The 23,906-nt window shown below is 45.5% G+C and overlaps 1 protein-coding gene across 1 annotated transcript; it reads right to left on the minus strand.

The window, feature by feature from the left end:
* Positions 1–9,268: 9,268 nt before the first annotated feature.
* On the minus strand, positions 9,269–14,526 carry Cxcl13 (C-X-C motif chemokine ligand 13). Its single transcript, XM_041671573.1, has 4 exons — positions 14,428–14,526; positions 12,710–12,842; positions 10,275–10,355; positions 9,269–10,024 (listed from the first exon to the last, which is right to left on the minus strand). Exons 1-4 carry the CDS (start codon positions 14,486–14,488, stop codon positions 9,970–9,972), a joined length of 330 nt encoding a protein of 109 aa, XP_041527507.1. The 5' UTR covers positions 14,489–14,526; the 3' UTR covers positions 9,269–9,969.
* Between the last annotated feature and the right edge of the window lie 9,380 nt (positions 14,527–23,906).

A 23,906-nucleotide genomic window follows, 5' to 3' on the forward strand; every position in this document is an offset into this window, starting at 1 on the left:
CCCAAGGGAGACGCTCTTAGGGATTCTACTAAACAGGGGGGCAAGAAGGGACTGTGTACTCAACTTAAGGCTTCCCACCCAGAGCCTGCTTCTTCAATCGGAACATATTTCCCCAATCAACCACCAGGGGGCGGTAAAGAACCGCTTTGTAGTCACACTACCTAAAACCTCTGTCCAGGTGGGATGGAGTTGACTTCTGGGTTGAGCGGAAATAGGGCTGTTCAGGTTGTTCATTTAGGATACCAACAAGAAACAAGAGAGTCTCAGCTGAGACGCTAAAAGGCATGAGTGAAGGAACCAGCAGAGGCATGGGCAGGTTTATGGAGCAGGCAAGGAACACAGGTGCATATACTCAGATCTAAAGGAGACAGGAGGAAGGGTGTTTGAGAGTTAGAAGGCAGACACCGCAGTCATTGCTGTAACAGCCATGCCCACAAGCACATATAAACAGGGAAGGAATATCTCCTATCCATTTTCCCCAACTCCATCATTGACCAAATACTCAGAAGTGGGGGTGAACTGAAGAATCTGGGGCATAGATCCAGTGTCAGGAAGAGATGGAGTCTTTGTTGGGACAACATCATGAGAAAATCACAAAGAACCTCATCAACGAGATATCATTTAGAATCCTTATCCCTCCTCAATGGGACACATGATAATGGATGCATTGCTAAGTGTCACTGTTATAAAGATGCTAACAATTTGGCCATGGTTTGGCACAGTGAGTAAAGGTGCTTATCACATAGGCCCGATGACCCAAGTTTGATCTCTTGAACCACAGTGGAAGGTGAGAAGGGAGCCCGGAAAGCTGTCTTCTGACTCCTACTAGGCATGGTGGCAGGCATGTCTACCCCTTGTATTAGTTACATAAACTATTATTTTAAAAGTCACAACAGTTGGCCAGGCAGTGGTGGTGCATGCCTTTAATCCCAGCACTTGGGAGGCAGAGGCAGGCAGATCTCTGAGTTCCAGGCCAGCCTGGTCTACAGAGCAAGTTTCAGGACAGCCAGGGCTGTTACACAGAGAAAACCTGTCTTGAAGAAAAAGCTCACAACTGTTGTACTTAAGACAGCTATTCATCCAGCATCGAGAGTGAGCTGAGATTGGGCATTTGGAAGATGCCTGCTAAGATTCAGCAACCATAGCTGGTATGCACTCTATGTGACTTTGGGGAGGTTCCTCAGTATCTGTGAACACTAGTATTCTCATATGGTCACTTCTGAGTATTTAATCAAAGATGCAGTTGGGGAGAATGCATAGAAGACAGGAGGAAACGGGGTGGGGTAGTGGAATTTAGTCCTTCCCTGTCAGTATGCACTTGTGTTCATAGCTGTTCTAGCAATGATTGCGGTTCCGGTCAGGCAATCATCTAACTCTCAAACACCCTTCCTCCTGTCTCCTTTAGGCCTGAGTATACGCACCCGAGTTCCCTGCCTGCTCCATGAACCTGCCCATGTCTCTGCTGCTTCCTTCACACATTCCTTTTAAAGTCTCAGCTTAGATTCTAGTTTCTTATTTGCACCCTAAATGATATCATTGAAGAGTTTTAATAAATGTTAGTCATCTTAGATTTATGATAAATTCACCCACATTGTTTTTTCCTTTTCCTGTAATATATCATAGTGCCTTAATCCCATGACATAATTTTAGTGGCATTTGCCTGGGAAGTCTCAGCATTATATCATTGCATTGAATTTCAGTGACAGTTACCTGCCAGATGCGCACATGCACAAGGGTCGTTAGGAACACGTGGTTAGGTTGAACTGCTTCCTGTTCACATGTCCCAAGCAATAGAGAACAAAATGTGTCCTAAGTATTTTAAACAAGCACATGGTACACGAGATGGTTTGATTCTGCCCAAGTGTCGTTTACTGAACACCTTGGTCTCCGTCTGCAGGAGACAAACACGTCTGACTTGGTGACTCCAGTAGGTTTGCAATCCAGTTAGAAAAATAAGACAAGATCAGAAAACGTCATGGTGAGTGAGACTGTTAGGACACTCATCATTCACGTATTTGTTCAATGTATATCTGCTGAACATATATATATAATACTATATTTGCTATATTACTAGTCTATAACTGAGGCTAAGATTCAGGGAGGAGCAAAACTAGATATATTTTTTGCCTTTCAGAGTAGCCTAGTTGGGAGACAGATGGTCTCATTAGCCATGGAGATTGAGGTGATAGATAACATTGTGTGAAAGTACATTATAAGGAAGCTGATCCAGGCTGTAGGCATAGAAGGAAAGCAGGAGCAGCAGCATGAAAATCCCATCCTGGAGAGATGCTAGAGCGCACTAGAGACGGGTACCAGAGTGCACTAGAGACGGGAACCAGAGTGCACTAGAGACGGGAACCAGAGTGCGCTAGAGACAGGTACCAGAGTGCTCTAGAGACGGGTACCAGAGTGCGCTAGAGACGGGTACCAGAGTGTGCTAGACATGGGAACCAGAGTGCGCTAGAGACAGGTACCAGAGTGCGCTAGAGACAGGTACCAGAGTGAGCTGGAGACAGGTACCAGACTGCGCTAGAGACGGGTACCAGAGTGTGCTAGAGACGGGTACCAGAGTGCGCTGGAGACGGGTACCAGACTGCGCTAGAGACGGGTACCAGAGTGCTCTGGAGATGGGTACCAAAGTGTGCTAGACATGGGAACCAGAGTGCGCTGGAGACGGGTACCAGAGTGTACTAGAGACGGGAACCAGAGTGCGCTAGACATGGGAACCAGAGTGCGCTAGAGACAGGTACCAGAGTGCGCTAGAGACAGGTACCAGAGTGCGCTAGAGACAGGTACCAGAGTGAGCTAGAGACAGGTACCAGAGTGAGCTAGAGACAGGTACCAGACTGCGTTAGAGACGGGTACCAGAGTGCGCTGGAGACGGGTACCAGACTGCGCTAGAGACGGGTACCAGAGTGCGCTAGAGACGGGTACCAGAGTGAGCTAGAGACGGGTACCAGAGTGAGCTGGAGACGGGTACCAGACTGCGCTAGAGACGGGTACCAGACTGCGCTAGAGACAGGTACCAGACTGTGCTAGAGACGGGTACCAGAGTGCGCTAGAGATGGGTACCAGGGTGCGCTGGAGACAGGTACCAGACTGCGCTAGAGACGGGTACCAGAGTGTGCTAGAGATGGGTACCAGGGTGCGCTGGAGACAGGTACCAGACTGCGCTAGAGACGGGTACCAGAGTGTGCTAGAGATGGGTTTCAGAGTGAGCTAGAGATGGGTACCAGGGTGTGCTAGACACGGGTACCAGAGTGCGCTTGACATGGGTACCAGAGTGCGCTGGAGACGGGTACCAGAGTGCTCTGGAGACGGGTACCAGAAGGCAGAGGAAGGCAGCTCTTAAGCTTTCTAGCCAAGGTGAAACTTGATCTTGGACCAGGTTATGGCAAAGCTGGAGAGTATGGACTGGAAAGAGGAACACATAAGGAAACGGTCCTCAGATTTTTGTGAGACTAGAGACGGAGCTAGTGGTGAGAGGAATCTTGAAATGACCCCCAGTTTTTTACTTTGCACCGCTAGACAAGTTGGGGACATCACCGTCGTGGGACATGCTAGAATTGGGCCTGGCTGGAATTCAGTCACTGATTTTTGTTCTCGACATGGAGTTTTGGGTAGCTTCGTAAAATCCAGAGCAGAGATAAGACAGTCACTCAGATGTAGGAGGACTCAGTGAATGTGGGATGCAAGATGGAATGGGACCAAATGCTTCCGTGGTAATGAAGTCTGTAGTCTTAGTTTCTTCTTGGGAAGCAAGTTTATAGTGTTAAAAAGAGGGTTAAGGAAAGTTAGATATGGAGAGGCTTGAGAGAGAAGGGTGAGCAGGATAATGGGTCTGAGAAGGCCAGAAAGGAAGACAGAACCCGGAAGTGTGGTGTTCTGATGCCAAGGGAGAGATTTCAGCCGTGGACTGATTGGGTTCCCTAAGAGAAGCATGGAATACTGACTCAACTTGGTAATTGTAGGGATTTTATTATCATTCCCAATTCTTGACCCTTCTCTGCTCCCATACTCCCTTCCGCGTGGCCTTGCAGTGGTATTAGAGACCCAGCTGGGTCAGAGGTTTATTTTATCTCTAGCATGCCTGGCTAAGCATGGTAACCATAGGCAATAACATATTGTGTATCCTAGAATTGCTAAAAGGGTCGAGTTGGAAGGTTCTCCCCGCAAAGAATGCTGACTATGATGGGTGGTAGATGTGTTAATTAACTTTATTTAATCAACCCATAATGTATACATATTTCATACGATCACAATTATAACTTATATCTATGTACAATTATTTCTTTGTCACCGTGAATAAAACAGTGAGGAAGAGTGACAAGTGAGACCCCAAGAGACACAGCATCTTTCTCCTGTCACTGTGACAAGGATACACGCTGGACACCACTGACTTTCCTCTAAACAAGAGGCACATTGGAGAGCTCTGAACCAACCAAATGGCCTGGCTTAATGCCGAACTCAGCCGAGTCAGCTGAACTGTAGTTGACCTGCAGACAAGTGGACAAAAGATAAATGTTTTTGTTGCAAACCATTAAACTCAACCAGCGTTGTCATGGAGACAGCAGCAGCTTGATTTGCTTTGTGCATGGTCATTGGTGACCTCCTGGCAGTCCTGATGGGGAAGTGGTGTGGCCCAAGCTGGATTTGGAGGGTGCTTAGGAGTAAGGAAGGCACTGGGAATGGTAGCCAGAAAGTGGTCAGGTAGAAGCCTTTTTAAAAACCTTGCTTTTTGGAGATGGAAGAGACTGGATTGTGTTTGAATGGTGTAGGGAGAGAACTGATTGAGAGGGAGACTTTGGTTATTTAGAAAGGACATCATGTGGGGGGTGGGGTGATTTAAAACCCAGGTGAAGAGATTGGCCTTGGTGGGAAGAAGGGAAGTAAAGCACAGTTAATAAAAACTCAGAGTCAGCTACTGGGGCCCAACCGAAGGTCAGAAAAGCAAAACAGCCAGCCACTGGCTCTTACCTCTACCTCAGTCCAAAATTGTGATCCTGCCTCCAGGAATCTCAGAATGAAACTGAGACAGTTAGCTGTCTCTCCCGTTTTATATTCCTCTCAGAGGCTGAAATTAAAGGCATGTACCACTGGGATTAAAGGCATGCATTACCTGGTTTCTATGGCAACATGTTATATCTTCAAATCAGTGTTCAGAGGAAAAGTAAGTCAGGCAAAAGACTGTAGATAGTATGCTCCTGTTTATACGAGCATCCTCAAAAGCTGAATTATAGGAACAGGAAAGGGTTGGGTTGTTCCACACAACTTGCTGGACTGAACCCTTAATGACTGCAAGTTTTCGCGTCTCTAGACTACAGCTTGATTAACCTGATGTAGGAGAACACAAGCCCCCTAAATGGCTCTCCTGTGTTAGGACAGATGAACAATATCTCTAAGTGTTATCAGCATCATAATTACCTCAAAGGGGAGGCAGCTTTCTTGGGTGTTATTCACATCAATAGTTTTTGAATTCTAGCTCCTCTACCTCAGAGAAAGAGAATTAATTCCGGACTATGCATGAGAATTTCCAGAGTCGGGAGCACTGAAATGGACCTTTCAGTGAGGAAAGAAGGTGCAAGAACACAAGACAAGAGAATCAAGCCCACACAGCTGTTTCCTTGAGACTGCAGGAGAATTGTCTCCTCCTGGAACGCTGGAGGTAGGTGGATCACTTGGTAAGTTTCAGGTTTCTTGCGTTCTGCTGCTAGGACATGGTTGTGAAGCTAAGCTGGTGGCTCCTTTGTTCAGCCTTCCAGAGCAATCGCTTTGTCTTGGTGAGCATTGCTTTGTATTTTCCCTTCAACTCTATTTACTTTGATTTTAATTAATTGTTGTGTATGTGTGTAGATGTATGCATGTAGTCACGAGTGCATAAATCCTGTCTTGACAATCTCCAGATGTTCCCTTCCAAACCTTCCCTCAGACTCTCTGTTAATTGGTTCAATAACAAGTTCCCTTGCAGCTAATTATGACTTAATCCTGGTTCTAAGTCAGTTGAAGGCTCTTCTCCTTGCGGTGACTTCTGAGGAATGGGTGCCTGTATGCTAGAAAAACAGTTTAGGCCTCTTGCACGTCTCAATTTCCACCTTTCCACACCTACCCAGAGCCTTCAGGCCCCACAGCTCTGCAGCAGCCCAGACCTCCCCACCCCCATGGGACTGAACTATGAGCAATCGATGTGCCGCCCATCCTTCTCCAAAACGGAGAGGGTGCCCCACCCTTCCCTTATTTTTAGCCTTTTAAACTAATGCTCATGGACTGTACATATTTTGGGGAACCACATGTTATGTTTTGATCATGTATATACTGTGTAAAGTTCAAATCAGGATAAATACGTCTTTCGCCTAAAGCACTTATCATTTCCTCATGAAAAATATTCAAAATGCTTTTAGCTTTAAAACAATATACAGTATATTACCATGATCTACAGTCTTGTCACCAGCAGCAACAGGGAGCACAGCTCAATGTTGCTGACTGTGCAGCCCCAGTTCCTCTGAGTCTCACACGCCTTCTATAGCTCAGCGTTGTGGCTGTGCAGTCTGAGGAGCCCCTCTGAGCCTCCGACACCCATCTATGCAGTCTGAGGAGCCCCTCTGAGCCTCCGACACCCATCTATGCAGTCTGAGGAGCCCCTCTGAGCCTCCGACACCCATCTATGCAGTCTGAGGAGCCCCTCTGAGCCTCCGACACCCATCTATGCAGTCTGAGGAGCCCCTCTGAGCCTCCGACACCCATCTATGCAGTCTGAGGAGCCCCTCTGAGCCTCAGACACCCATCTATGCAGTCTGAGGAGCCCCTCTGAGCCTCAGACACCCATCTATGCAGTCTGAGGAGCCCGTAAGAGTCTCAGGCACCCCATCTATGTAGTCTGAGAGCCCTTCAGAGACTCAAACACCCCATCTATGCAGTCTGAGGAACCCCCAGAGCCCCATCTATGCAGTCTGAGGAACCCCTCAGAGCCTCAGATACCCCCCTAGAGTAGAGCTGGAATTCTTGACTTGCCACAGAAAAGAATTTCTTCATGAGTCAGAGCCAAGCCAAGCCAACAAGTGTACTCTTAAGGAGAAAGGACAGCCATGCGCAGGAGGTTGAGTGTGGGAGAGGAACCACCTATGTTAGCGATTTGGGGGCTTTGGAGTTGCATTGTTTGAAGGAGATGATCTATAACTGAGGCCGAGGAAGAAGAAAAAGATGTCAGCCTCCTTCTGTCTTTATTAAAAGAAGTATTTTTGTTGTTGTTACATGAAATTATGGATGATTTATAAAGCACAGGGAAGGCGTACATATGAGGAAGAAATGAGGCAAAACGTTCCTCAAATTAACACGTGCAAGTGGTTTTGCTTTATATAGTTCATGCAAAAAGGTTAAGGCCCGTAGTTTTTATCCTGAGTGTGCCTCATTAGTCGTATTAATTACCTTGTAGCATTTTTAGGAAGCATATTTCTACATACAGTGTCTGTGTAGGCTGACCTCTAGTAAACGGTGTCAAAGCTCTTGACTCAGTCAACAAGAGACATAAATCAGGTCGGGGCAGGTGAAGGTCAGGGGCTCTTTCCCTTGCCCACGCCCCCTTAAGTTCTTCCTACCACACAGTGTCCTGTGGCTTTGACTGGCTCTGAAGAGGAGGCCAGGCAGAGTGGCTGAAGTCAGAACATACATTGGAGTGTATTCTCAGTCTAATGTAACGATGAAGAACATTCACTTAGGAGTCTGGAGAGCCTGGGCTCAAATTCTGGTTTGTTTTTGATTAGTTATATGGATGAAAGCAAGGAATGTCTCTTTGTTTCTGTTTCTACTGATGGTATCTACCTCCCATAGACAGTAGTGCTATAGGGATGGTTCCTGGTGCCCACTTATTGTCCCCCGTTTCTGCCAGCTCTCAAGAATGGTTAATAGTAGCTGCCTCATGAGAAAGGGCAGCATTGATGACTTGAGGATCCTGAATACTTGTTGAGCTATATGCCACAATAAAGCTGAAGCTCAATTCCCAGTCTCTAAACGCTGAGGTTTAAAGAGCACTTGGTTGTAGGATTTTGAAGATACTGTATATTCCCTGTGCATATTTGTAATCAAAATGTCAAATTATAGATGATGGAGAATATAATATCTATAAGTGGCATTTATTCTTTCTGAAAATACTTAATAAAAAAATGAATGAGCCGGGCGGTGGTGGCGCACGCCTTTAATCCCAGCACTCGGGAGGCAGAGGCAGGCGGATCTCTGTGAGTTCGAGGCCAGCCTGGTCTACAAGAGCTAGTTCCAGGACAGGCTCCAAAACCTCAGAGAAACCCTGTCTCAAAAAAACCAAAAAAAAAAAAAAAATGAATTAAAGGAGAAAGCCGGGCATTGAGGTTCACACCTGTGCTCTCTAGGCCGAGGCAGGAAGACTACCGCAGTTCAATGACAGCCTGGCATATGTAGTGAGTTTCGGGCTAGCCCAGGCTACAGACTGAGATCCTGTCTCAAACAAGACTAGAAATAGCAAGCAAGCAAGCAACCCTAAAATAAAAATGGGGTGGGAAAAGACTTGGGAAATAGCTCAATGAGTAAAATATTTGCTAAAGAGCCAGGAGACCTGAGCTTAGACCATCCTCCCCCCTCCCCACCTGTCCCAGCCACTTAATCCCTCTCCTGGGGGAAATGGAGACAGCTGGCCTAGCCTACTTAGGAGCTAGCCCATTGTCAGTGAGGAATGAGACTGGGGTCTGAATTCTTCCTATGCACACACACACCCTCCACACACGAGCACGCACGCAAACCCACACAGAACCAAACACCACCACCACCCTGCCGCAAAATAAATGAGTGAGTCAATCAATGGAGATAAATGGGAGAGCCAGCCAAATGGGACGAGAACAGACCACAAGGCAGCCAAGGAGGCCAAGAGGCAGTCAGGCTGCGACCTCAGCGCAGAGCTGGGAAAGAATGGCCTTTAAGTCCTCTGCCTATCAACTCAATGCAACACTTTGTCAAGTGAAACATTGGAGACTCTGGGAATCCATGTAAACAGGCAGCGAGAACGGGTCTGTGGAAGGGTTTGAAGTCTGGAGGCGATCACATTTAGCATGCCTGGGGAAAGAGGCCTCTGAGGCAAACCTTTCCCACCGCATAACTGCTCTGGTGGCTGACATAATTTGGGGTCATCTGTAGAGGGCTCTGATATGCAGGAAAAAAATGAACATGATTGAAACCTCACGTCTCCTTGGGAACAGCTGAAAACCATCTCAGTGAGAAAAAATTGTCTGTTAAAAATGAACGGGTCATAAGCAAGATTTATTTTTATAAGCAAGATATTTGATTAAGTTTATTGAATGACATTAGATGAAGAGAAAACATTAAAGAATTTGATACAAGAGACTGATATTTTTGTCTATGTGAAAGATATGAATTAAAAAAACCAAACAAATGAGAGCCACGGTGTAAAGGAATGTGTTTGTATACTACTGGAGAGCCTGGAATTTTAAGCCTAGAATCTTTCAATGTTACAGGGTTTAATCTGATACAATAAATTGTATACAAGAAACCTTTAAAAGTAGAAGGGCTCTATTTTCTTCATGAGGCTTTTCACAAATGGAGACCTACTCTGCATCGTGTTCGGCTGGAACGGCATGGGATGCCCAGCAAACTATGAAGACCATTAGGGAAACCCGCCTTCCTTAAGGGGGTGAAGCAAGGGAAGTATACCTCATACATTTCTTGTTAATACAAGCTACAGGTTCAGATTACAACCTAGGACAGTTTGACTTTAAACAACAGGCCTATTACCAAACACATGGGTGTTACTGAGCACCCATCCTCAAATAACCCTCGTTAAAGAACAAGAATGTAGGTTGAGGATAATCCTGCAGGGTATTCTTTACACACAGGCATGCTTGTTTGTAAAAGGAATTTATTTTCTTGGAAATTGTTCAACCAAGAGCGGGGATAAAGGAGGGTGCAGGCGTTCCTTGGGGGACAGGGCCTTCAGGTGGTCCTTTTCTTACTCACTGGAGCTGGGGGAGTTGAAGATAGAGGTTTTCTGTGAATGAAAAACAAAGCCATAAGTCACACTTAGAGAAACACACACAAGAAACTAGAACTTCCCTCTGGTGACATCAAATAATGGCTCCTGGGCACCCTTGCTGAAGCAGTCTGAACGGCTGGACGAGTTAGCCCTGTTCTAGCCGGCACATGGAAACAGAGGGACAGCATGTGTCCGATGACTTTTCCCAATTGCAAAGGATTCCCCAGTGTGGCCGGCTAGGAAAGCTCTCGTGTGCTTCACTTACCTCCGTATATATTTGAGTACCGTCTTGAACCATCTGTCTTGAGGATTCACACATAGAATTTGCTTAGTCTTAGTCCAGATCCTGGAGCGAAATAAACACAAATAAAGATGAAACAGTGGTGCGTTCTTGTCCTGTGTGCTTTTTAATAATGAAGAGGATTGTCAAAATAATTATTCCAAAAAAAAAAAAACATCAAAATTTGAGCAAGAAGCTTCGAATCTGGAAGAAGCGATTTGGGGTGTGAGGTCCGTGGAAGAAGAGGACGACCGTTTGTGGACCGATGTGTGGGAGCTTGGGGGTCCAAGTTGACAGAAGCCTATATGTCCTAAGAGACTGTCTTGTTGATAGTCTTTCTATGAGTTAGAGAAGGGCCAAAAAGCTGACTCCAAAGTTGGGTCACTTCTAAACTTATACCCCAGTATCATTCAAATGTCTTATCTCCTGAGCTCAGGAGAGCAAAACAGACTAGAAAAACTGTTTTATCTGAAAAAATATATATATATTTTAATATGGAAGAAGTTTCAATTGGGCTCAGTGACATTTCTCCAAGTCACCAGTTGGCAAGACTTTTCCTGCCCTGAGAAATTAATCCACAACAAACCAACTCTCATAGCGAATGGCCAACCTTTGTCAGACATTGTTCTCACTGTGTGCCATAGGCCGTATGGTCACCTCAGTTCTTCCCTCAGAAGTCCTGTTCGAGAAGAACCATTGCTTTCTCTCCTGATGAGTGCAGAGTTCAGAGAGTTCAAACAACACATGGAAATTGTACTGCAAACGCACAATACAGCAGGATTGCTGGAGTTCTTGCAGAGGTGGTCTGACTTCATAACCACACTTTCAGCAATCACTGTGACCTGAATAGTTATCAAGTTCCAGACATGGTGCTAATGTTCCTCCCTGCAATGGAAGAGTAAGGTCTCCCAAGCGGTAGAAAACCAGGAGACTATAAACACTAATTTGTGTGAGCTTAAGCAAATGCAGTATCTTGATGTATCAGGCATCTTAGCTATAAAGAATAAGGAACCATCCATCTAAGTTCGATTTCTTTCTTTTTCTTCCTTTTTTTCCTTTTTTTTTGGGGGGGTGGTTTGAGACAAGATTTTGCTGTGTAGCTTTGGTGCCTGTAGACCAGGCTGGCCTCGAACTCACAAAGATCCACCTGCCTCTGCCTCCCTAGTGCTGGGATTAAAGGTGTGTGCCACCACCACCGGGCCTAAGTTTGAATTTCTACCTCTTTAGGTCAATCTTAGAAGCCATAAAACAAGTGGGGCCTCAAGGCAGCATCTGCCAGTTTGGTTTTAGAATCATGATGGCAAAACAGACTTTGGCCACCTGGATATGTTCATCCCTGACTAATGGATTTCTCCCAACAATCTGTAGCTTTCATTTTCATATCTGCCTACTGTTCAAAAATGCTGACTTTAACAAGAAGATGTACACTAAAACTTTCATTATTTCCAAACAACGGGTGTTAGGAAAGCAGAGACAATTAGGGAGGGTGTCCTACTTCCCTTGATTGAGAGGTGAGAGCATTGAACCAAGGGAGGAGAATGCAGCCAAAAGGCAAGGAAGGGTTCTAGTGCTCTGCCCCCCCCCCATTGGGCCCCATGGCTAGACTTTACTGTGGAGTTTGAGGGAAGTAACTGTGGCTTAGTTTAACTCTCGTTGGTGGAGACTCTGGTAAAAGTATCATGCCATCATGGCGAAAAGTTTCACAGAGTTTTGATAACCTGTATTTCTGCTTTGTCAGTCAAATACATCTGGTCCCAGCTACAAAGCCTTGTTTCAAAACGGGACAAGCAAGCATAGTTGCTTACAAACTTTCCAAAGCCCGAGGAAGTTCTCAAGGGCTTGGAGTGTGGCTTAAAAGGAGAAAACTGGTCTGGGATCTGTGAGGTTCTGGGTCTCCTCCTTAGCCCAGTCCACAGAGATGAACGAAGGGGGAGCAAAGGGGCGGGGAGAAGGGAGGGCAAAGGCGAGCTGCTGTTAAAAGGGAGGTTCCAACAAGGAGAATGAGGCTCTGTGTGAGCATCCTTCAAAGGCTGTGTAGGAGAGAGGGAGTTCTGACTCCATCCCTGCCTTCGGGTGCTGCAGGCAGGTTAGCTTCCTGAAGCCTCAGTGAGTTAACCTCCTTAACATCCCTTCCCCCGTTTCAGCCTCTGTAACCACACACACAGGCCTTGGTGGAGCAGCTTGAGAGATACAACGAGGGAGCAAGAGGTTACAGCTTTGGATTGCTGAGAAACAAGTATTTAAATATTACACATTTTCATGATTAATTTCAGATATTTAGCAACATCAAATTGGTCTCTGAGATTCTTGCTACCATACTGTTGCTAATTACAAATATATTTCTTCATCTGTTTTTCACTTGAGGAGAGAAATTATGTAACTTATTATTATTATTTTTTTTTTTAATTCTTGCAACTTACAGGGCTTCAAACTTTGGGCAGCCATTCCCAGGAGGTGTGACTTGAATCCGCTCTATGATGTTTGGACGGACAGGCCTTGAGATCGTCTTGGAACATTTACACTTTAGGCTTGTGTAATTGGCCTCCAGGATTCCTGTAAATGCAGAATCAGTCACTTCAACCCATTGGGCCTATAACTTAGAAGTAGAACTGAACTACCAATCTTCTATATCACGCCTTTGTAGAGGCAAACATTTCAAGCCAGCTGCATAAGCTTTCAGTTTGTGTATTTCTGTTTGTTTTGCCTTGTGTGCTTCCAAATGTTGTCTACCAAAACCTTAATGGAAATGACCTTAGCTTTTCAAAGTCGTAGCATTCGTTGACTGTCCTTGTGGCGTTATATTGGCATTTAGGTGATTTGACAGCTGATGCTCTAGGGACAGTCAACTATGTTACACCTAATGTGCTAGGAAATCAACTGATCTCCGCTCCCAGCGAAAAAGCAGAGGAGCAGATGCTGCTGGAGACTGGCGAATATTGTAAGCATCTCTCACAATCCTTTCTCTTAGCAACCCTCCACCCTCACTGCCTCTCTATCTGAGAAAACCCCTGGAGGATGCTTCTTCACTCATGTTTAATATCTTGGTTCTCAATATTTCTCATAATTATCACCAAAGGAAAACCAATAATAAAAATTGGAGGCTCTATTCAGCCACAATACTTAGTAGTTATAGACATTTTAGTGGTAATTCATCTCATGGATTTTTGTGAAGTCTAAGGTTTATTTATTTTTTATTTATTTATTTTAAAGAAATTGTTGCTGGGTTATCCAAGCATTTGAAAAGTTGGACAAAGGATGATTTTTATAAGTTCAAAGCTGCTCACTGAGACCTGGTCTCCCAAAACAAAACAAACAAAACCAAAAGATATTTATAAAATCCTTTGAATAAGTAAAAGCGTCATGTTCCCAAGGTGTCTACAGTTTTGTGGGCTGAACAAGGGAGCCATCCTTAGACCACAGCTGAGGTCATGTTACACATAGCCTGTATACTGATACTGGGAACGGAGCATTTCCTAGGGGCTAACTTTGTCACCAGCGGCATGAAAGCTTCGTAGGAGAGGAGAGAAATGAGTTTTGAAGGAAGAGTGAAAATGGGGATGTGGGGGGGGGGGACCTGCACATCTTAAGCGTAATTATCTGTCCTGTAAACCCGAGTGCTTCTCTCTGCCCACACATCCATCCCCTCAGCTGTATACACACCTTGCTATTTCAGTTAGACATTCATGCAGTCACGCTGAGACAGCTGCCCCATTCAGGCTGAAGTCAGCTCCTTGCCTCTGCTTTATTTAGGGTGTCAGGCCTTACCACGTGCAACTGTCCTGGGAATGTCGGACTCAGAGGCCAAGGTTTGACGAGGAGTGGCGACAAGAGGCAGAGCAAAGAGGAGCTGTGCAAAGGAGTCTTCCTGTCGGCGTCTGAGCTGACAGCCAACAATACACAACTATACCTAAGTCCTACGAACCCGCACCATCCTTCCTCTATAAAGGACAGTCTTGACACTTTGAAAGCTTCCGTTTTTAAAGGGCTAATTCCCTGGGACCTCACCCTTCCAAATCTGGAAGCAGTTGAGCCCCCACCCCTGCTCTTGTAAGACTTCCTTCCCAGTTTTAATTGAAGAAGAAATGGCGAGGACCATTTCTGCTCAAAGGCTAGAGAAATCATAAGTGAAAGTTCTCACCGTGGCCTGGAGCAAGGCAGCTGGCCAGCAGGAGGAGCAGGGCTGCTAGGCTGAGTCTCATTCTGCCTGGAGGTGGAGTCCAACCTTCAGCTCTGAGGCCAAGCCGAGGGCTCCCGACTCCAGACTCTTATTTATTTAGACCAGTGAGGGCCCTCCCACCGCCTGTCTCCAGTAGGTCAGCTGCACTGTCAGTCTCCAGATCCCCCAAAGATTGCTGAGTTTGCCTTTACAGAAAAAAGAAATTCATCTTGCAAAATTTATGACTATGTTCTGGATAACCAAGCATTTCTTGGAGATGCGGATTAAAAATGTCAGAGATGCCGTGGAGATCTGAGGGTGAAGAAAAGAGGAGAACGGGATCAGTTTGGAGACCCTCAAGTGCTCTCTTTTTTAGTGCTTGGGATCAAATCCATAGCCTGGAATAGGTTAGATAGACAGCCTAGCACAGAGCCCCTGCTCAGGACACAGGCCCACGCTAGGGGTGCAACTGGTGATTGTGGCTTCCCAGAGTGGAAGGTTGTCAAGTTTCTCTGCAATTTCGGATATAAGATGCATGGCACCAGTGCCTCTGTACATCATTCCTGTATGTCCCCAGCCTTTGCAAGAGGGCTCACCCTTGGTATAGGCTCAGTAAGTATACACCTGACAGACACTCTGGATCCTCAAGCTGCCTGTGTCCTAGACTTCTCTGCCAAACTTTTCCAACTCTTCATTTTATTCTCTGAAATGATGGTTACATATGGACATCTTAAAGGGGGAAAAATATATGGCTGTTCTTTGGTGTACTTATGTCAGGACGAAAGGAAGGTAGGGAACGGCTTTGAGATGAGCATCTTTGTGGCCGCACTTGCAAGTTAGTAAGCTGTGAGCCGCATGTCAGTAGACTCATTAGGACATCAGCTGGAGGACCTCGTTAATAGACTGTTCAACTTAAGCACCTGTGAGGTGTGGTTTGGATACCAAGGAAACAGTTAGCCTGCAGCCTTTCCGACTTTGCTACAGGCTCTTTGGTTTAAAGGAAGGTATTTGTGTAGTGGCCATCCTGGTCTTACATGCCAGTGAACTGACCTGGATAAGTGTAGACGGATCCCACACCTTGGATTACTGAGAAATCATGTTTAGCTTTCTGGAGTGACTTCCTGCACAATTTGGTGCTATGAATCAATTACTGAATGCTGAGTGCCCTCAGTGTTCCAATGTGTGTGTGTGTGTGTGTGTGTGTAAGAGAGAGAGAGAGAGAGCCCTTAGTACAACAAGCAGCTCTTCCATTTGGGTCGAATGACGGTAACAATAGGAAACTCGATCATGAGATAGTCTAGACCATCTTGTCCTGTCTGGCAGTTCTAGCTGTTTGAAAATCCTCCGCCCTAGTAGTGGGAATCAAATGATCCAGGGCCTTGACCATCCTAGGCAAATGTTCTGCTACTGGCCTATGCTCCTAGCCCAAGTTCTTCCCCGAGTGTCTGACAATGAATTCTCTACGAGTTTATGCATTGTCTCCTACTTCTGTTTGCTGTCACTGAATGAGGTCATTCTAAATGCTCTTGTATTAGGGTGCTCCAAACATTTGAGATCAGAATGAGTCATTGGGTTTCATGGGAGCCCGATGTGGAGATGGACTTTGGACGAAAACATTTATTTGGAATAACCCCTGAGATGGCAGAGGGGAGAAGAGAGACTTGGACTGCAATGCTGGCATGATGGAGCCTGCAACCGTACACCAGGGAGCTCTAGAGACCTGCTTCAGGGGCCTTGAACAGACAAAAATGTCCCCGCGGCACAGCAAAAAGGAGTGCTGTGACAACCACAAGAAAAGGGTCGAGACAAGGGGACCTGAAAGAGAGCTCTGAATAAAACCAGGAAACTTCTAAATTGACTTTTGATGGAACACCTTGGCTGTAAAAAGTCGAATTCTTATGAAGTTATATATGGCCTTGCTCAAATCACTATCAGTGGGTTGGATTGTCTCCCCATAGCCTGCCTCAAAGGAGAAACAATACAAGGAGGTGAAATCGTAGGCTTGCACACAGGCCCCTGAGGCTGCATCTCACTTGCCATTCCCAAGCCCCTCTATAAACTCCGAGTGCCTCTCTCCCTTGTCTCACACACCCCTTTCGGAAGGGAGGGTGTCTGACCTCCGTTGTTTGAAATAAAGGATTCAGTCTATAGCAGTCAGTATGCAGCCCCTTCTCCGCCTCCTGCCTCTTTAAGCTTCCTCAGGACTCTAACAGCTTTGATTAACAGAGTCATCAGGCCTGAGAGTAATTCCAGAATAGTCCGGAGTCTGATTTCAGTCCCTTCAAACTCAGAATTCTGTCTTTATTTTATGCTATCCACTCTGCCCAAAGATGGGATTGGTGTTTGGGCAATTCTGGTAGTCAGATGGTCCCAGAAGTTGGGATTTTCTAATATCATTTATAGTAGAGGTATGTATTCTAAAATCTTAGAAGCCCAGGAGCAAGAAGTTTGAGCTGATAGGGCTGGATGAGAAACATTCTATTTTTTCATCTTTAAGTTGTCATTGTTGTGTGTGTTCGTTCATGAGTGTGTGTAGGTATGTGTGGAGCTCAGAAGACAGCTTGCAGGAATTGGTCCCCTCCTACCATGTGGGTCCCAAGAACGGAACTCAGGTGGTCAGTTTCCACAGCACACGTCTTTATGTGCTGAGCCATCTCGGCAAGACCAAGCTAGGCCATATCCTTAGCAGGGCTGAGCCATCTCGGCAAGACCAAGCTAGGCCATATCCTTAGCAGGGCTGAGCCATCTCAGCAGGGCTGAAGGACTTTCCTTTTAAAACAGCTTTGCAGACGTCTTTGTTAAGAAACACAGATGCATCCAAAATGTGGGGAAAATCAGAAAATGAAGGGGAACGGTTTTTCCTCGGCCTTATCATAAATCAGATTCTCTCTCGACGCATTAGAACTGGGAACCTTCCTATCTTGGACCTTAGCTTGTAGGTACAAACAGGCATCATCAGTTACACACGGGAACCAGTTTAAAAGGCTGGCAGGAAAAAGAGGAACATGGGATGTACTCACTCATATTTGGTTTCTAGCCATAAATAAAGGACATTGAGCCTATAATTAGTGATCCTAGAGAAGCTAAATAATAAGGAGAACCCAAAGAAAAACATATAGGCATCCTCCTAAATATTAACCTTCATCAGGCGATGAAAGGAGACAGAGACCCACATTGGAACACCGGACTGAAATCTTAAGGTCCAAATCAGGAGCAGAAAGAGAGAGAACACGAGCAAGGAACTCAGGACCGTGAGGGGTACACCCACACACTGAGACAATGGGGATGTTCTATCAGGAATTCACCAAGGCCAGCTGGCCTGGGTCTGAAAAAGCATGGGATAAAACCGGACTCGCTGAACATAGCGGACAATGAGGACTACTGAGAACTCAAGAACAATGGCAATGGGTTTTTGATCCTACTGCACGTACTGGCTTTGTGGGAGCCTAGGCAGTTTGGATGGATGCTCACCTTACTAGACCTGGATGGAGTTGGGTGGTCCTTGGACTTCCCACAGGGCAGGGAACCCTGATTGCTCTTTGGGCTGACAAGGGAGGGGGACTTGGTTGGGGGAGGGAAATGGGAGGCGGTGGCGGGGAAGAGACAGAAATCTCTAATAAATAAATAAATTAAAAAAAAAAAAGGCTGGCAGGCCTGTAATCCCAGCTACTCAGGAACCCAAGGCAGGACGACTGAAATTTCAAGGCCAGTCTTGGGGGGTTAAATTGAACTCCAGACCTGCCTGGACATTGAAATGGAACTCAATCTCAAAATAATTGAAGGTTAAAAATCAGGCTGAAGATATAGCTCAGTGGCCATGTTTGCCGGCCGCACACAAGACTCCTAAACATTAGTACCACCATCACCACCACCATGGCAACGAAACAAACACACCCCCAGCTCTTGGCTTTTAACAAGATTCTAGGAAGTTTGAGCACTTTCTAAGGCCTGAGAGGCAGAACCTGGCAGACCCTGGACTGTAAGCTGTGGCTAGGGTTAGGGTTAGGGTTAGGGTTTGGGAGCCTTTCTTCAGGCTCCTATGCATATTTAAATCAACTTCAGATTTCATATGCATAAATTGTCCTTCCAGTGTGTTGCACAAACACCCCAGTGACTGACAAAGGATGACGGTGTGCCCTAAGATCTCCTGCAGAGCAGTGTCTGCAGCCAGGATATTCTGTGACATTGCTGAGAAGTGGAGTGCCCTGAAATCCAGAGACGGCAGGGATGACAAAGCGTCTGCCAGTCTAGGCTCTTGGCAGGCACTGAGCAGAGGGTCCACCCCGGAGTTCTAAATGACTGATATGACGAACATCCCTTCCACTTTTAAAGTATTTTATAATAACTAGAGGCGAATGTCACTGTGACAAAATTGGAAATGCTTCCCCCACCTCATTCCACTCCACTTAGCCAGAAACCAGAACCTGACTTTATTCTGTGAACAAATGTTTTATCTGCTGAACACCTGCTGTCTGTTTGCTTCCGATATACCTTTCGGTCAGACAGTGGAGCTTTGCCACCTAGGGTGGAGGCCCTGTGGGTCAGCTGTGGGGGTTTACACTCCGACACCAACCTTACTAGGCTGTTAGTTCCTCTGTGCTAGAGCCTGGCGTGACAATGACCATGGGACTAGGACCAGCTACACCATCCCAGAGAGTCACGTGGCTTCATTCAATGAATGCCAGCTTTTGTTTCTCACCTTTGTGAAAACACAACCATGAACATATGTGACAGAGTGGCCGTGAGTTAGACAGAAAGTCACTCCCGACACGAGCTAAAACGTCAATGAGGTTCTTACTGGACACCTTCATGTTTGCAGCTCTCTGGTCAAAGAGCTGTCCCTCTTTGAGAAGAACCCATCACACTATCTGAATTTCCCCCAGAAGACACTTGGAGAAATTTGTGTTTGCTATAAATGTACTGCAGCTCTGCAAAGGAAGTAGAGCTGTTTTTACTGTTATCATTTTCTTATTTCTATTAGATTTTAGACAACTCTATTGTGTTATAACTGGCGTGCAAAGGACTGCAGATATTGGACGTGAGCTGTTGGGCATGTCCGGACAACACTGACATTGGCCACCATTTCCCCCTCGAATGAACTGCCTTCAGAAACCTGTTGTTTGCCATGTAATGACCGCAAGACCTCTACCTGTGGAGACGTCACTGTAAAAAGCAATTGACTGTTTAAAGTGCCATTCGCCGATTGTTGTGATTCCCCAAGAGACCGGTAGGTGGCAGCATTTCTTACAAAAACAGTTCTCCGGGAGGAAAAGCTCCGTCCTCGGGTAAGGAGCGCTCTGCCGGTGTGCTGACCAGAGAGGCCTATGGGCACAATATTCAAAGCAATTTGAAAATCTTGTTCATTGCTTTAAACAACATCATGAGGGTTAGACATTTTTATTAGGCCAAAATGTTCATCATGGAGTGGAGGGGAAAAAGCCCCTAAAAATCTGAAACAATCCAACGAAAATCTGGACCAAATCCAGTTTTTTCGTCTTGAAATTGCAAAACCGAACTTCACATCAGTTCTCCGGCGCGTGATCACATTTGGCCTCCGCAGCAGCTGGATTCGAACCTTCCGTGCTTAGAAAGCTTTCTGAATACAATCTACCACATAGCAGTGTCGAAGTGATCGACGACCGAGAGCAGCGAACACCAGTGCAGTACAGATGCCGTTTCTCCTCTTGGATTCTGTAATGTATACATTATACTACCATCTGCATTCCTCACCTAGGAATGGAGCCCGTGACGAATAGGAGTCAGAAAACACATCCCTACTAGGGCTGGGACTCCAGCTCTGCAGCACAAACCTTGTTTAGAATTTGTGAAGCCCCAGGTTGAGGGCTCAGTACCCATTCACATGGAAGAGTATCGGGCCACATCTTCCTGTTCCCGAGTTATCCCCAGGTAATGAATCTCACTTTCCTTTGTCAGTTTTTCTTACCTCTAAGCAGCCAGCCGTCAAGCTCTCCTCATTGTATATTTTCTCCCTTGGCAAACATGTCCTGTCTAGGCCTTCAAACTTAGATTTAATTTAAGTATGTTACATATCCTGGCATGTATCTATCCATTAGCTCACTTTTGCCATTCTTTTTCCCACAGAGACTTCTTAGATACCCAACCAACCATATTTAAAAACTGAGCTTTGTTTCCTTGCAGCTTGATCCACTTCAGTATTCCCAGTTCTGGCAAATGGTATCATTTACCCATCTGCGAAAGAACCTGAAAGTGCTTGTAGCCCCATCTCCTATAAAGCCCCGATTTGGTCTCTGAGAGCTGGCGTTTGTAGTTCTTGACTGTGTTTATTTCTCTCTAGGTTCATTGTCCCTTTCTATTCCTAAGAATATTGGCTTTTTCCTTAAGATTTTTTACAATAATTTTATAAATTTATAGGTACAATGTGATTATTTCAATATGTGTATAGATTTGAATGATGATCAGATAGGAACGATTAGCAGTTTCGTCACTGCATATATTTATCATTTTTAAAAATATTTTATTTTCTAAGATTTATCTTTATGTTTTTAAATTTATGCTGTATGCCGTGTACATGTGGGTGCCCTCGGGGGATCTGTTGGAGCTTCAGTTGCAGGCAGTTGTGACCAATCCACTGTGGGTGCCGGGAACTGAAGTCGCGTCCTCTGGAGCAGCAGCAAAATCTCATAACCACTGAGCCATCTCTCCAGCCACCTAACTACTATTTCTTAGGGGTCAAATATTCAAAATCCATCTCAGAGAGATAGCACCTCCTCCGTGCCTGTTAGAATGCTGATTATAAAAAAGCCCAAAGAAACCAAGTGCTGAGGATGGGAGGAGAGGCTGTCTGACAAGACAGTGCTGGGGTTGGAAACTGCTACCCTTGTTCCAGAAATCAACAAAGAATTTTCACAAAAGCCTAGAAATAAACCTATCTTATGATCAGGTGCACTTACTTCTGAACATATATTCAAAGGAAATAAAATTAGTACCTCAAAGACATCATACTCCCAAGTTCATTGCAGTGCTGTTTAGAATAACAGCCAAAGGGTGGAATCAGCCTAAAGGATAGTTGTCTGAGGATGTGTTAGGAAAATGGAGTAACTGTAACCAGTGCAATGCTATTTGGCCTAAAAAGGTGAAACCCTGCCCTTTGCACCAACGGTGAAGTGGTGGTAACATGGCAGCAGCTCGCTTCCTAGGGCGCTTTTGCTCTGTCTTCCACACAGCAGTGAGACTGGCTTCTCCAAACGAGTGATTATGTCGTCATTCTGCATCAAAGGCCTCCCACTGTTCCTGTGTGAAGACATTCTTGTGTAGATCTTGCTGTTCTCAACTTCATCTCCCGCTTTAGCTCTGGCTGCTGGTTTTCATGTCTGTTGATTTGAAGACGCCACCTGCTAGAGGTTTGGAGTTCACAGGCTGAGTATTTCTGTAAAGACTCTGACTTTACATTCTGTGTGAACGTGTCCTCCCTCATTCACGGAACCTAGATGCTATGCTTTCTTCTCCTCGAGATTTGTTAATAAGGCTTCATTTTCATCCATCCTCAATAGCGTCAATGGTGGATAGGCTAGAAATGGAACATGGATATTTTTGGAGCTTTGAGTTGGGCCACAACTCACCTTCCTCCTGTGTAGGATATGGTCACTCTGCAGTTGCAAGTTGGTGTAAAATGAAGAAAAATTTCCCCAATAACTCTCGGCTGTACTGTATTGTCTACTTCTTGATGCAGAGTATCCCACAAGGCATTGTCCAGAATCTATAACATCTTGGCAACACTTCCTGCTTTTTAAATAAACCTCGTTGTCTGTTGAGTAAATGTAACATGAGCAGGGGCCAGGCTTGTTTTGTTCGTTGGGGTTTTGTCCTGCCCAGTACCCCCAGCTGTTTAGCCCCAAAGAAAATCACACATAGGTCTCCATAAATTATAAGCTGATTGGCCCATTAGCTCTAGCTTCTCACTGGCTAATTCTCACATCTTGATTAACCCATTTTTTTTTTTATTTTTATTTTTTGGTTTTTCGAGACAGGGTTTCTCTGTGGCTTTGGAGCCTGTCCTGGAACTAGCTCTGTAGTAGACCAGGCTGGTCTCAAACTCACAGAGATCCGCCTGCCTCTGCAGCCATGTGGCTCAGTACCTTTTTTCAGTGGAGCAGATCACATCCTGCTGCTTCGGTGATCTGGGCAGGAGTGGGAGGAGTCAACTTCCTCCTTCCCAGAATTCTCCTGTTCTCATTACATCATTTCTACTCCCTGTCTGGTTTTCCCACCTATAATTTCTGCCTGGCCAATCAGCGTTTATTTAAAACATGATTGACAGATTACAAACGATTCTCCCACACCAAGTAAATACCACTATCTGTCTGATTCAAAGACCTTCCTTTGAGCCAGTGTAGACTTTGAGCTTTGATGACCTATTCCTTTCCTCTTCCAGGCATTAATTACTGACCAGGAAGGGGAGTAGGTTGGGGAAGCAATGGTTGTTGCATGGCAAGAAGACAGTTTCCTACCCAGCCTTGCTGCACACCATTCTGGCTGCATCTCTCACAGACATGGAGTCTTGCTAACATGCTGCAGACCATCACTCGACTCTGCCAGGGCACATTCTTAGCCCCTTGTTGCTTGGATATTTGCCCCATGCTAGACACCTTGGAGGTAGAGCAATCACAAGAAAGGCACACCTGTAAGGCACACCTGTTGGTTTCCCGTACTCCACCCCTAAAAGACTGAAGGAGGTTGCCATGCTGGCATGTGAGAAAGCAATCTGTCTCAATGGTACCTCTTCTGTGAGCAATTTGTTTTACTGTCTTCTCTTTAGACAAGCTCCAATGACAACAAACATACTGCTCACATGAGTTGAGTAGAGGGGAAGGCTTCTCTTGTACCTCTAGCTATCCCACCACCTCCCTTTCCCTTTATTGACTAGTGGAGGAATAGAAGCCAAGCACCTCTTGGTGGCCTTTGTAGGGAGGAGGTGGTGCCTGGGGCTGGTGCTTCTTTGGGTAGGAATAGGGTCACATAAGTAGATCCCAGGGGTTGGGCAACCAGTGTATATTCTTGCTCTTGATCTTTCTAACTGAACACCGTTTATTGTGAGTGTCCAAGCTGTCCCATAGCAACACATGGGTATCCACGCTGTCCCATAGCAACACATGGGTATCCACGTTGTCCCACAGCAACACATGGGTATCCAAGCTGTCTGCCCACAGAGATACATGAGTATTCAAGCTGTCCCACATAGCCACACACCTTAGATAAATTTAGTTCACGAAGTTTGCACACAAAGTGGGTGGGTTGAGTAGTGGTCTCATTATTTTAAGGCATTCACAATAACTCAATTTTTTCTAAAGAATTGAGATCTGGATTTTTAAAAATAAAAACTTAAAACAGATAATAAAAAAGGGAGCACTCTTTCTGCCTTCAAACGTTGTCCTCAGTATAGAGTCACTTATAGCCCCAGGACAGCCTCAGGGAACCCAGGT

This window comes from Microtus oregoni, unplaced genomic scaffold (genome assembly GCF_018167655.1).
Source record: "Microtus oregoni isolate MIOR12 unplaced genomic scaffold, Mior012 000021F_ref0000039, whole genome shotgun sequence".
Taxonomy (NCBI): domain Eukaryota; kingdom Metazoa; phylum Chordata; class Mammalia; order Rodentia; family Cricetidae; genus Microtus; species Microtus oregoni.